Consider the following 13,598-nt stretch of genomic DNA (forward strand, 5'->3'; position numbering starts at 1 on the left):
AGGTCTGTGTTTGCTCACATATTGTATTCCAAGCACTCACATCTTGAATGGACAGGCTGTATTTTAACTTGCACATAAAGACTGAATTCAGTGAATTCTGAAGCTCTTGCAATGACCCCATATTGAGGGACAGCTGGAAGTGCTTACAATGTACTGAGCAAGTGAGCTGATGACAGGCCCAGTTCATTTAGAAATTTTAATGGACAAGAATTGATATGGGTTGCAGGATTTGAAAAGGTTTCATTTTCAGCAGTGTGGAATTAATTGGCCCAAACCTGTCGTGTGCTTGAGCAGTAATTGGTGTGCACAGTGCCCTCGGCTCAGGGGTGAGCCCAGCTCTGGGTTTGTGTTATCAAATTGGGAATGGAGACTAGTTTGTCCAATTAGACTTGAATCACAATGTTTTGAGATGCAGCTAATCTAATTACTTCTATATTGACATCTCTTTTCTTTTTGCTCTTTAAAATCTCTCATGAGTGATAGAGGAAGCATTGGAGATGAATTGAGGAATGTGACCTGTCACAAATATCTCCATAAAATCTGAACTTTCCAAACATTTGAATGTATCAAAACATACTGGAGCAATTACATCTCTTAGACATTCACACCATATTACATTTTAAGTTGATCATTAAAAAGCTTTTTTTCCTTTTTTTTCCCTATTACAATGATTCTTAAATAAAAAGAAAACCTTTGTGATAAAATACAGAGAAAAGGAAAAATATGTCACTTTCCTCTAGTCTTTGTAGTGCAGCCACAAGAGTTGCTGAAATCTTTGAGGTTTGCCCAAAAAGAAAAAGGTCAGGAAAGTGGGGTGGCAGCTCAGTGTCCTTCCACATGGCATCAAAGTGAATGTCAGGCAGTGGGTCTAAATATATCTTATATTCAGTTATTTGATTAGAGATTGTAAGTGAGTCTTGATGGTAACAGAATGTGGCTTGAGGCAGATTTGGATGCAGTTTGTGTCCCTCAGCACTGTCCCAGCAGCACTGACTGGGGCAGGAGGAGCCCTTTGACTTCCCTGAACTGCCTCCTTCCCGGACTGCCACCGTGGATCCTGGAGCTCCTTTGGTGTCTGCTCCTGCTCTGGCTGAATTCTAACAAAGGAACCTGCTTTTGTGCTGCTTTGTTTTGTTTTTTAAACCATAAAGTCAGCAGTAGTTCAAAGCCAGCCCGGGAGCTGTGTTGCATACAGATGTGCTGTATCCAGGCGTTGCTGGTGGGAAGCCTCTGCTGCAACCACTGAGAATGCAGATTAAATGTGGTCAGAGATTTGCTCAAGTTGCATTGGATGTAAAACAATAGCAGTTTTGACCTTACTCATCAAGTAATTAGGTGCTTATTGAAGTGTTTGGTGGAGTCAGCTATCTGCACCTTTGGGAGGATGAAATTACTGTGGTAGTTAAGGCCATTCACCTTTTCCAATAACCTCTGCTTGCAAAAATAATATTGTAGGGAAGTCCTTGATGTTCTTGGATGTTACTTCCACCATTCAGGGCTTCTTGTATATAGCCTTCAAGGGTGACATCTCCTCAGCTTAAAAAGGGTTAGTGGGTTTGTGTTGAACATTAGCTTAATTTCCAGATAATTTCCAGTACTTGGCTCAAGTTGTTTTGCCCTCAGTGACCAAACATCCACCAGTTCTGAAATTGCAATACATTTTGTCATAGAATGATCTGGATTGGAAGGCACCTTAAGTATCATCTCCTTCCACCCCCTATAATTTCCTCTTTATTTGTCAGCATAAGAAAGCTGTTGTGGTTTGAAGTTAAAACCACTTCTTTTCTCTCTCCTAAAGTCTGGGGCAGAGGGAACATCTGCCTGTGCCTTCCCTGTCCAAAGGGGTTCACTGAATTTCCATGTTCATACAGGGGAGGTGATTAATAGTTAGGCTGGAGTGCAGACTGTTTTTTCCTGACACTTTAATATGTTAATCATTTGAGCTGAGTTCCTTCTATCAGCAAAATCATCTTCACCTCTATGTACCCCCTGGCTTGTTAACATAATCTAGTTTTTGGGTGGTATTTTACTGCAGGAGTAGTGATTCAGCTACACTCTTCACTATAAAGCTTTTCCCTGGCTTTTGTATGTGCACAGTTTCCATCATTAACCTGCAGTTAAATGCTTCTTGAATGAAATTTGATTTTCAGGTATTACCTTAATTGCCTTGTCTAAAATGAAGGATATATGTTTATTTAATTTGACATTTTCCCCTTTTACCTTCTCAAGTGTGTTTGTGCCGTGCAGAAGCAACTCTGCCTTTAAATTAATTTTTCCAGTTGGTGTATGGTGTAAACTCCAGTAACTTCTAATTTTCTGTGATCTCTCCCATACTAAACTGCTTCCCACCAGATAGTTTTCATAGCATAAGTGTCCAAGTGCATACTGTAAAGAGAAAATATAGTGTATATAGTGTATTTATGTCTGTATATACAGCATGGCTACATGTATATAGTAAAAAAATGTCTTATTTCTTACCTGCCTCCTTGCCATCTTTACAATCCCTATGTTATATGTCACTAAAACTGTGACCAACTGTGATAGTTTCACATAAAATCTGTGGGAGGAGCCTGGAATACTTTGTCTTGGTTTCAGTTCCATCTCCCAGTTCCTGGTGTGACTCTGGAGTCTCAGTGTGTGCTTTGTGTTCTCTCAGGGGTGGCACAACTCCTGAACAAATTGATTTAAAACAATCAAGATTTCCTGCAGCCTGGAAGATGTAAGAACCAATCGATCAGCCAAGGGCAGACTAAGGTGCATCACCTCACTAATAAAAGAACCAAATCCCTCCTTGGAGTCCCCACTCCTGGGCCACTTCCCAGTGTTCAACAGATAACAGGGAAATGGAATAAATGAATGCTCATGCCTGGATTATATCCCTGAGTACCAATGGAAAGTTCTTATGTGCAGATGCCTTCTCAGAATTAGAATTTAAAATAACATGGATATACATGACAGCTGGAAATACCAATTTTTTTTTTTCTTCAACATGAATACTGTGATTTCTTGGGACAAAATTGAAAATTATATCTTTTCCTGGCAAGATGTTTACTGCTTTTCAATACTTTTTTTTCCCCTGTTGTAATTATAGGGTAAATGCAAGCATTTATTTTTGCTAACATTTTGTCTTAAATAGGCGTGGAATGAAAAATTAACAAAAAATGGGGTTTATTTCACTGATTTTTGCAGGAGCTTTATTATTCTCATTAGCTTCAGGCCATCAGAAAGTTAGTGCTCTCAGGTACTGCACATAATGAGTGTGAATATTCAGTCATAAACACATTTGAGAGCTGTTTGCTTATTCCCCTGTTTATACTCAAATAATGGTGAGGGAGTGCAAAGCAGGTTTTTAAGGGACAGCAGAATTAAGTGCTTGGGATTTTGGCTCGGCTTATGCAGAGGCATTGAGCAGAAAAATAACATTTTCCCTCTTACAGATATCCTTCAGGTGTCAGTTCTGCAGGATCCTGGTTTTATTACATCAATCACAAGCAGCTTAAGGCTTCCAAAAACATAGTCACAGACAGATGTTGAGCCTGTCTGGGGATTAGAAATATCCTCTTCCATTAAGTATAAATTAACTTAATCACCAGGTATGAAAGATAAGCAGCATAAACATCATTCCCTGAAGCTTTCATTAAAATTAAAATTCTATTTAAAACTAGGCTTGTACTTTCTATGACTTGATCCCCCTTCAAAGAGATTATATCTGCTGTAAATTTTTACAGTGACAGAGTGACAGAAATTAATGTATTGGGGGCAGTGATGTTCTCTATAATTTAACTTCTGATGCTAGTCATCTTTTAGCAAGAGAGATGATTGGCTTATTTTTAAGTAATAATTGGTCTCTAGTCTCTGAAAAACTGAGACAGCAATAAAACTGCCTAGCACCCAGTTGCCACAAAATGAAAGCATAAAGCCACATGACTTAATAGCAGTGTAATCATCAGGAGTGTTATTTTGTGTATGAGAGTTCACCTGCTTTAATAGGAGGATTAAGGCTGATAAAATGCAATTGCACTGCTGCTTTCTGCTCTGTTGGATGACAGGATAAAGCTCCTTTTCTGTCCCAGCATAAGCACAAGTGCTTTCTAAGAATAATTTCCACATGGGAAGAAATATCCTGGGGTTTTAGTTCTTTTTCTGTTCTCTGGTAAGACACTTGGTGGTCTAATTTCAGTGTATTCCCAGGCTTTAAAACTGGTTTGCCTTTGCACTATCCTGTATTATTATTTTACAGGAACATTTTTCTAAAGTAACAAAAGAAACTCTGGAGAAATAATGAGGCACATAAGTACCTTGAAAGCAAATAGTGAACACAAATAAATCTACTAGGAATAATAACAGCTCCCTCCACAAAAAATAAAGTATCAGGGACTATGTTTAATGATCTTTGTTCTATTATAATTTTTTGCTACAGTGGAATGAAGTCTTTGGGTGCAGGATATGCATTGCTTATCCATTATTTCATTACAGTAATGCCATATTTTCTGCAGCACTCACAGCTGACAGGTAATAGCATAAGCATTCACTGCTTCTGTTACATTAAAAGTAATAAATATGTAGCTAATACAGACTGATATCACCATTATTCTTAATGTTGGAAGTAAAGTAAACTCAATTAATAATTAGGAAATAGCTGGGGTTTTTTTCAGCACCTGAGATTCCTCAGATGCATTTCTTCTTTAATGATTTAAACTACGTGTTATGGAAGGCTACAGAAATCTCTCAAACCAGAGCTCTAGTCTTTTCTGCATATGAAATGAAATTGTCAGTAATGTTCTCATCCATGGCTCTGTGTCCTTGGTGTGGAGCAGATCAGGATCCACGCCAAGTTCCTGCATCTTGGAAAGGCTCATTAACACCGCGCGAGGGCCGCAAACTTCCAGTCGTCTGTTTTCTGCCAAAAGCCATTTAATCTTTAATGAGAAGTGTTTATTTTTATAATAAATCCATCAATCTGAAGAGGCAGTGAACCATCCCTCTCCGAAAGGGAACCGATGGCTGTGGCAAGGAAATAACACTCCTGGGACAGGAATGGGAAGCCTGGAAGGGGCGGACGCTGCGGGTGAGAGCTGCTGTGATGGCTCTGACAGGCTGCAGGGGTTTAACTTTTCCAAGGGTCTGATGAATTGTTTTGGTCTCGTTAAGCAAATGCCAAAGCTATGGAATACATTTTTAATTGATCCATGGATTCACCTAAAATGCCTTTGCCAACTCTCCCTTCCGCAGTGAACACCATTCCAGGCCTGGAAGCTGCAAGGGAAGTTGGACTGGTCGTGCTCACAAGAACATTAAAATCTTAGGGGAAGAGATTTACCCAGTTGATTTCTCTAACTGAGATATGGGTCCTTTTCTCTCAGAGAGAGAGATCAAAATTCTGCTTTCAGCACTTTGTGCTTCCCAGAGACAGAACAGCTGCTGTGTTTTCAAAATGTATTTGGTATGATCAGAAGTTCGTTGTCTGCCAACAACATGGTGATTATCAATCCTTATGTTTAATCTGATGGATTCTGCTCTTTGAAATATGGACTCTTCACTGGGCTTGCTTTGCCTGCCTCAAAGCATTCTCCAAGTGTTGAATAACTCTATGTAAGAGCAATAATTTTTCTAACATAATGTCAAAAATCTCTTACTCTGTGGGTTTAACATTGTTTTAATACTTTTATCTTTGTGCAACTATGAAAGGAGAAAATACTTGTGCTGTTGATGTTTTTTTACTTTGCCAGAGGGCAAAGAGGGGATGAATATTCATTTTCTTCAAATGACACTTCACCAGTGGCCGGAACAAAACAAAAGCTGATTACTCACACAACATGCAGGCAAACCATGAAACTGTTCTTGCTATGACATCCTGGGAGTGCTGGAAGTCTGTGTTAATACAAGTAATGAGATTAGTTCATAAAAGCAAATTCATGAATGGCTGATAATGCAGAGATACTGCTCAGGCTTTACCTTAGTTTCCTAAATGATTTATTTCTGTGAATGAGAACACAAACATTTCGTAACTACACGCTTCAGGTACTAACACAGATCTGTTCCTTGGGAGGTCCATATTCTGTGGTGATAAATGGGTGGATAGATAGATTTGTCATGCAAAATATTCTTTGCTTTTAACTATGTTAACATAGTCCTTGCTTGGAGAATAGAGGCTCAGCTGAGGGAATAATTATAGCTTCAGAATCCAGAACATAATATTTTCTTTTATTAGGTAAGCAGTTGTAAGCTGATACTGAAATTGCTTAATTTATACTTCTAGCAATGCCCTAAATGTAAAATATAGCAAGTGAGCATTCTTAGAAATATTAATATTGTGATTCTTACCCCAATTGACTGAGAATTTGAGAGTGAAATTTTATGTGCAAGTATACAAAATGCTGTGAATTTTGAAGCCCTTAATTAGTAGTTGCAAATTTGTTTGTCCCTTAGCAACTTGTATTTGCATAAAGATTAAGGCTGGTCAGAATGAAAAGGATAAAACATAGATGGCGGAAACATTAATAAATTAGTAATCATGTATAAAAGATAAGTAGTCTTAGATGTCATTTCCACAAGCTTTATTAAAATTTAAATTTTTTTTTTTTAAAGCTGCAGTTAATATTTTCTCCACAGTTGATCATTTCTAAAGAAAGATCTGTCATAAGCTGCAGAATTAGAGAAATTAATGTATTGAGGTCAGACATTAGTATGTAAATTAAGCTTTGCTTTTTTCTGGGTGGCAACAGAAGCATTACCTTATATTTGACCTTTCATTCATTTGCCTGACTCAGCTATGTCAGTCAAAACAATTAATTCTAATGAGCAGCTTTAAAGTGTGGGGCTCAGCTTCCTTCTCCTCCCCTTGCCTGTTGGGAATTCCGTGAGAGAGGAGCTAATGGAGGGAACCCGGGCAGGATTCTCTCTCTGGAGATGGGGAGTTTCTGGTCCCTCCTCCACAACCCCATTGTAGAACTTCTCCAGGGACAGGTTACCCAGAGAAGTTGTGGCTGCCCCACCCCTGGAAGTGTCCAAGGCCAGGTTGGATGGGGCTGGAGCAACCTGGGCTAGTGGAAGGTGCCCATCCCGTGGCAAGGGGTGGGACTGGAGGGTCTTTAAGGTCCTTTCCATCCCAAACCATTCTGTGATTCCACGGCAGATAAAATTACAAAAATGTGTACTTCCGTATTTTCCAGTTGATAATGAGTTAAAGGTAGACATGGAGATGAAAATCCCCCTCACATTTTCACTGTTGCTGGACTTGTAGCTGTATTTCTGCTCTTTGTGGCTCCTTCCTCTTGCAGTCTTCACACAATCTCTCCTTCTCTGTGCTTTTTTTCCCCTCCTTTTTCTTTCCTGGTCTCTTCTGCTCTGCTCTGAGGAAGGAGCTCACGCTGGTCTTTGACTGTGTGACCCTTGGGGAGTTCTGTCATTGCCCTCACCCGTGTGGTGGTGGCAGATGGCAGTGAAATGCAGGGGAAAACGTAATGGTGCATTGCAAGGAGTGTAATTTGTCTAAGGGCTGGGGCAAAAAAAAGGCTGTGCACTGATTCCTTACAAAGACGTGCAGATCACAGGAAAATTCTGTATCTATAGACACTGTGCCTGGCTGTACCTGCCCAGGCAGTTTGTCTTCATTGGTTGTGTTGAGACCACATCGAGGTGGGGGCATACCAATTGAATAATGCAGAGAATAAACTTGCATTGAGGTAGTGCCTGTGGTAGCAGTGGAGAATTGTACCTGAATATAATCGGTGTCAGTGAAGGTGAGTGTGCAGAGCAGGCAAGTCTGTGTATCAGTTCATAATGCAGGTGTGGACAAGCTCCTGTGCAGGTTTGCTTTGAAAAGTCTGAGTTTCAATAAAAGTGCAAAATATACCTTTCACTTGAATTCAAATTATATGGTCATATTAATTAAACCCTAGTGCATTAGAAAAGGAAATGTAAGGAAATCTTGGGGGAGGAAACTAAAGAATGAAAACAAATCATTAAACTTTATAAAAGCAGTAACCCGCAAAAGCAAATAAAGAAGTTTTTTTTTTTTTTTTTCACTGAATGGAAATACAAGATTTGGCAGTGAAGACTAAATTAAGTTTTCTTGTTCTGATTTAAATATTTTACAGACTTTCCCAATGTATAAATGGAAAGGAATGAGACAAAAAGCTACTGATACTTTTCTAATAAGAAATATGAATTTAAGAGGTGTTTCAGGTACAGATTTGTGAAGAAAGCACAGGTTTGCAGATGAGGAGCTGTTGTTCCACAAGTCCTGTTTCAATGAGTAGGGGGGATGGAGAATACTCCAGCCTCACTCCATGGCCAGGCAGTGCTGGAGCCAGAATTCATTCCTCTGAAGCTGATGCCTTTAACAGTCTCTTTAGTGTTTTCTATAAAAAATGAAATTTCCTCAGCTCTGTGCCTTTTAAAGTAAAGCTTTATATTTTTAAACTAAATACATTAATGATGAATGAATAATGTATGATCTAAAACGCTGTTGAATTTAGAATGAGAAAGGGTTTGGGGCTTCCAGGCGTCATTAAAACGAGATTATGTTCCAAACAGCACAACCCTCTCTCCTACTGAGGACAAGGTTTCACATTTGGTCAAGGTCTGGTTCAACTGGCTGAAGATTTGAATTTTTAGATTCACGAACAGACCTTTTAAGATTAAAAATAGAAGCCTGTGTGCTTGTTGTGTCTTGGCTGTACATCCTCTCACTCTTTTGGCAGGTGTTTGATGGCAGTGAAACCACCATCCCATCTTACATGAGCATGAACAAAACTAATAACTTGTTACTTTAAGCTTCACTCAGCTAATGACAAAAACAACATCATTTTTCTACTTTACCATCTGCAGCAAAGAGGAACTTTATCAAAACACTGCCCAAGATTGCTATTTGTTTTTAAAGACTTTTTAGGTTTCTGTCTCAAAAGTGATCACATTCAACATCAGTGTGGATACAAAAGAAGTGGTATTAGTTTAAAATTTTGTAGCGGTATTGTTATACAATATTATAATATTGTTAACAGAGCGGGTGCTTTGTGACCCGCGGTGTGAGGGTCCCACCTGTGCAGCAGTACCACGAGTACCACGAGCAGCCTGCTCCAGTGGAAGATGGGATGGAATGGGATGAGCTTTGGTCCCTCCCAACCCAAGCCCCTCTGTGATCCTGTGCCGCAGGTGTCCGCGCTTGGAGCACGTGCCGGAATCGAGCGAGTCGCTGCCGGATGCGGTGCCGGCCGAGCGGCCGGAGCCGGACGGTCCCCGGAGCCCCGAGGCCGGACTGCCCTCCCTCTGCCTCAAGCAGGTGTTCCCCAAGTACGCCAAGCAGTTCAGTTACCTGCGGCTCGTGGACAGGGTGGCCGCGCTCTTCATCCGCTTCCTGGGGGTCAAAGGCACGACCAAGCTGGGGCCGACGGGTTTCCGGACCTTTATAAGGTTGGTTGGATGAAAGCTGGCCCTAGTATTGGTGCACATGTAGGTTTTGTGATGCCTTCTAACATTGCCTGTTTTATTGTAAAATAGATACATTTTTGTCATTCCGAGCTCCTGAAATACCTGACCTATGAATCCGTGTCTGGTGGGGAGTGGGGCCTTTATTTGACAGCAGATCAGTGATACTTGGGCAGATACAATTTGCAGCCTTTGTCAACATGTCACGTTCCCAGTAAATCGGAGAAATACCATTGTGAGACAGTGACAACTGAAATTGGGTCACTTGATGTGATTGTGGCGGCTGTGGGGGCACAGCCGTGTGCCCCAGCCCGCGGGAAGGATTCCCAAATGCCAGTTCCTGATGCACTGTGCACGAAGGATTCGCATTGTGAAATTGCACCATGCAATGACAAGGAACTCAATTTATTTCTTTCACATTCTTTTTACTTGGGAGGGTTTTTTTGTTGTTTTTTATGGGTATATCTGTTCGAGTCATGGTCCAAATATCTCATTTTCTGTCTTTGATTGACTATGACAAAAGAAATGAGCAGCAGCAGCAGATGTACTCTTAAAACACAGATCCTGTTTCTATGCAGATGCATTTAGCATTCAGGAATGAATCTAAACAATTTGGTTTATACAAATTACGATATATAGAAAATGACTGAAGGCATCTGCTCTATCCACAGACCAGCACAGGATTGCATCCAGTTCTGTATTTTCTGTTGTTTAATCCAGCCTTATTTTGGCACTTGTCAGGAACACATAATAAATGCCAACATTTCCTTTTAAGAATATTCAAATAAATTGTCTTATCTCAGTGAAATAGGATTTGCAGTTTCTTAATGCATGTTAAATTCAGCCTTTTATTATTGGCAGATATTTTGTTTATTTCCTCCCAGAGGATCTATACCAGCTATATGGCCCTTTTCTGAAGTGCTGTCATTGCTGCTCATTTCAGAAGGAAGGTCACATTTCTGTGAGCTGTATCACTTTTCAGGAATAAAATGCTCCACAAGTGAGATTCCATGTGTGGGCACGAGTGTGTGGGCAAGTGCTTGCACAGACTGTCCACCCAAATTCTGGATAATCAAAATCTGTCCTCCTTCAATATTTTCTTAATTCTAAAAAAATAACTAAAAGGGAAACACTGAATATGATTCTAGTCCTTGCTTAGGTGCTGCCTGAGGTTTTTTGGGACTGTCTGGGCCAGACCTTGCTCTCTATTTTAAGGGAGCTCTGCCGAGGTTTGTAGGGCGAGAGCCTTTTCAGTTATCCAGGTTTGGGGTGGGGTTTTTTTGTTTTGTTTTTTCTTTTCTGGGTAGAAGTTTTGGCCAGCTCTTTGGCATGTGCACTAGTGGCAGCCAGGCTGCCAGACATCTGGAAATCCTGGACACACATCCAGTTCCCATCTTCTGATCAGCACCACACTGCGGACCCGCACGCAGGAGTGTCAGATCTCCACAGCCCCAGCAGCCCATCCAGGGTGCTGCTGCTCTCCAGGCAGTGTTCAGTACCACCAGGGTAAATCCCTTCTGTGTTCAGGCATGGAGAAGCAATGCTGTGCCTGAAAGTTTTCCTCCACCCCTTTTCAAACAGAATCAATCAGACAAATAAAAGAGTATTTCACTGTGCAAACTTTGCCTTGTGCAGATTTGTGAGGGGGTTCACAATGGACCAATTAATTCCATTCTGTTACAGCCTCAGAGTACTGGCAGTAGCCTGGGAGAAAGCTCTGTGTAACAGTCAGGTCATATTTTTAATTGAACTATTCTGAGTTTGGGCCTGTTCCCTTTCAGATACGAGCACTTAATGAGTGCTGGTCTGTTTGATATCTGCTCTGTGTGTGTTATTAGACTGAGCAGGTTACAGTGGGTCTGCAAACATGGTCTCCCAGTTGCCCTTGCAGAATTTTTCCTTACTTGTGAGTTTGGATGTAATCAGGATCTCTTCTTTATTTTGTCTATTTTTAACAGAAACTGCAAACTGAGTAACAGCAATTTTTCAATGGCTGCTGTAGATATCCTGTACATTGATATCACAAGGAGGTGGAACAGCATGGGAATTGACCACAAAGAATCAGGTAACACAGGTTTGTATTCCAAAACTATGGATTTTGGATTTTGGGGTTATTTTTTTTCAATTTTGGTAGCTTAACCACACTTCAGACATTCAATAAAATGGGAACAAGGCATGTGCACCTGAGGCATGAACGTGTACAGCCAATTCTTATAGTTAGTTCTGTGGCAGTTACCCTTCAGGGCAGTACTACTTTAGGTAGGTTGGGGTCACCTCACTTTCACAGATGTGTAAAATACAAGTATTTGCATTTAGCAGTTCAGGGTGAGTCTGTCTTTTCTGTGGTTAGCTGATAAAATTTCACTAGCAAAAGTAGTAGGCATGGAACTGAATCTTCAGGCTTTCAGAAATTAAGAGATTTATTGACAGTCTCAATGAACCAGATGTTTTTTAGGTGTTAAAAGACAAAGTACCCACCTGTTCCTGTTGGCTTTGTGTTTGGCCCACTCCCAGCTCTAAACATGACAGTCACAATTCTGTTGTTCTAAAACAGCAGCTTCTAACTTTTTTCATGATATGCTTCACATGAGTGTCACTTCTGGGGGAGAAAGTGTGTGTGCTACCAGAGGTGGTTTCCCTGCCTGCAGCTCACCATGACTGATAAAAAAATTTACTGAGCTGGCAGCTGCTGCTTTCAGATAACTCAACAATTCTTTTGGAAGCTGTTTTACAGCCAAGATTGTAAACGACCCCAGCTGCAGCCTTGGTTGAGAGAAATTATACTTCAGAATGTAATTGTCATATTTTGAAAAGGTGCCTTTCCTGCAGCATCAGTAAGCCAACACTAAGTTAAAAACCCCAAACCTTTCAATATCTCGTCCTAAAATAATCTTCTTAAGTGTCTGTTCAAACTGGGAGAGCCAGTTAAAGCACAAAGCAGCTCTAACTGTGCCTTGTGGCTGCCATTCTGCACAACCAATTGGGGTCTGGCTTCTTAATTAAGATTTCGAGTGGGTATTACTTCGAGGTTTTAAATACAATAATTAGTGTTAATACACAGCCCCTCTTCCCCTTGGCTGTGGTAATGTGTTATTAGTGAGATATGATGGAACAACACCTGAAGAGTCTGTACTGCAGCATGTGGCTTCTGCAGGGGACTTTTGTTTGTGAAGGGGCAGAGTTTTATTATAGCAGACATTTTTTGGCACTGCACACTTTCAGCTGTTTGCTTTTCATTCAGCTGAAACAAAACCACTGTTGTGGAATTGCTGGGTTTGGCTGAACAGATTGGCCTCCTCACCTTCACGAGGGTTTGTACCTGTGCAGAGAGGAAGTAATACTTCAAATGAACTCACATCTCTAGGAGGTGATACTTGGTAATGGGGTTATCTTTACAGTGCTGCAGACTGAAATGGCACACTGCTGTGAACTTTGGGTTAGGGCCATCTCTGAAAACACAGGGTTGAAAAGACTCGATGCAGTTGCTGCCATAGACTTGGTTTTCTCTCCAGCTGGATTGTTTTCCTTGGTGCTCAGCGTGTTCCTGTGAGTCTGATTTGGTTTTGGTAATTGAGGCAGCAGAAATCAAGGCTGATATCACAGCAGTTTAATGGTACAATATCTTAAGATGGGTTATTGCTGTACCAGTTTGCCTCTGGATTCCAGGCTGAGGCAACTACCTCAGTGACAGGGAATATCACTGTCCACAGCCCAGGCTGGGCTCACCCTGCACTGAGACACTCCGTGAGCTCGTGTGTGTGACATACAAAACCAACCTTGCTCTTTCTGAGCATTCTGGAGGGCTGCCATTTAAATGAAAAGGTGTTAACTAGGACGACTGTAGTGTCCACACCCAGCACATACACATTTGTTCTTGCTGCCACACGGAACAGGAGGTGGTGTTATGCCTGAAGAATGCCAGGGAACGCTGCGCTCTGAACCCTCCGTAAACACCTTTTCCTTGCAGGAATGTGTCTGCAGGCCTTTGTGGAAGCTTTCTTCTGCCTGGCTCAGAAGAAGTACAAGTCCCTCCCTCTGCACGAGCAGGTGCTGTCGCTGATCGAGTTCTGTGAGTGTCACTTGGCTGCCCTGGACGAGAAGCGCCTGCTGTGGGGCTGGGGGGTCCCAGAGCGCCGGGGGGGCACTGGGGGGCCCTGCCAGGCCGAGGG

General features: G+C 41.3%; 1 protein-coding gene across 1 annotated transcript in view; it reads left to right on the top strand.

The window, feature by feature from the left end:
- TTLL11 (tubulin tyrosine ligase like 11) overlaps positions 1-13,598 on the top strand; it is a gene marked incomplete at its 5' end in the record, with an annotated part of 39,278 nt that overhangs the window by 21,756 nt on the left and 3,924 nt on the right. The window contains 3 exons of the mRNA XM_027650288.1: positions 9,157-9,414; positions 11,388-11,503; positions 13,397-13,498. Of these exons, the coding sequence (XP_027506089.1) occupies positions 9,157-9,414; positions 11,388-11,503; positions 13,397-13,498 (476 nt within the window). The remainder of the gene's footprint in view (positions 1-9,156; positions 9,415-11,387; positions 11,504-13,396; positions 13,499-13,598) is intronic.

This window comes from Corapipo altera, unplaced genomic scaffold (genome assembly GCF_003945725.1).
Source record: "Corapipo altera isolate COAL_440 unplaced genomic scaffold, ASM394572v1 268, whole genome shotgun sequence".
Taxonomy (NCBI): Eukaryota; Metazoa; Chordata; class Aves; order Passeriformes; family Pipridae; genus Corapipo; species Corapipo altera.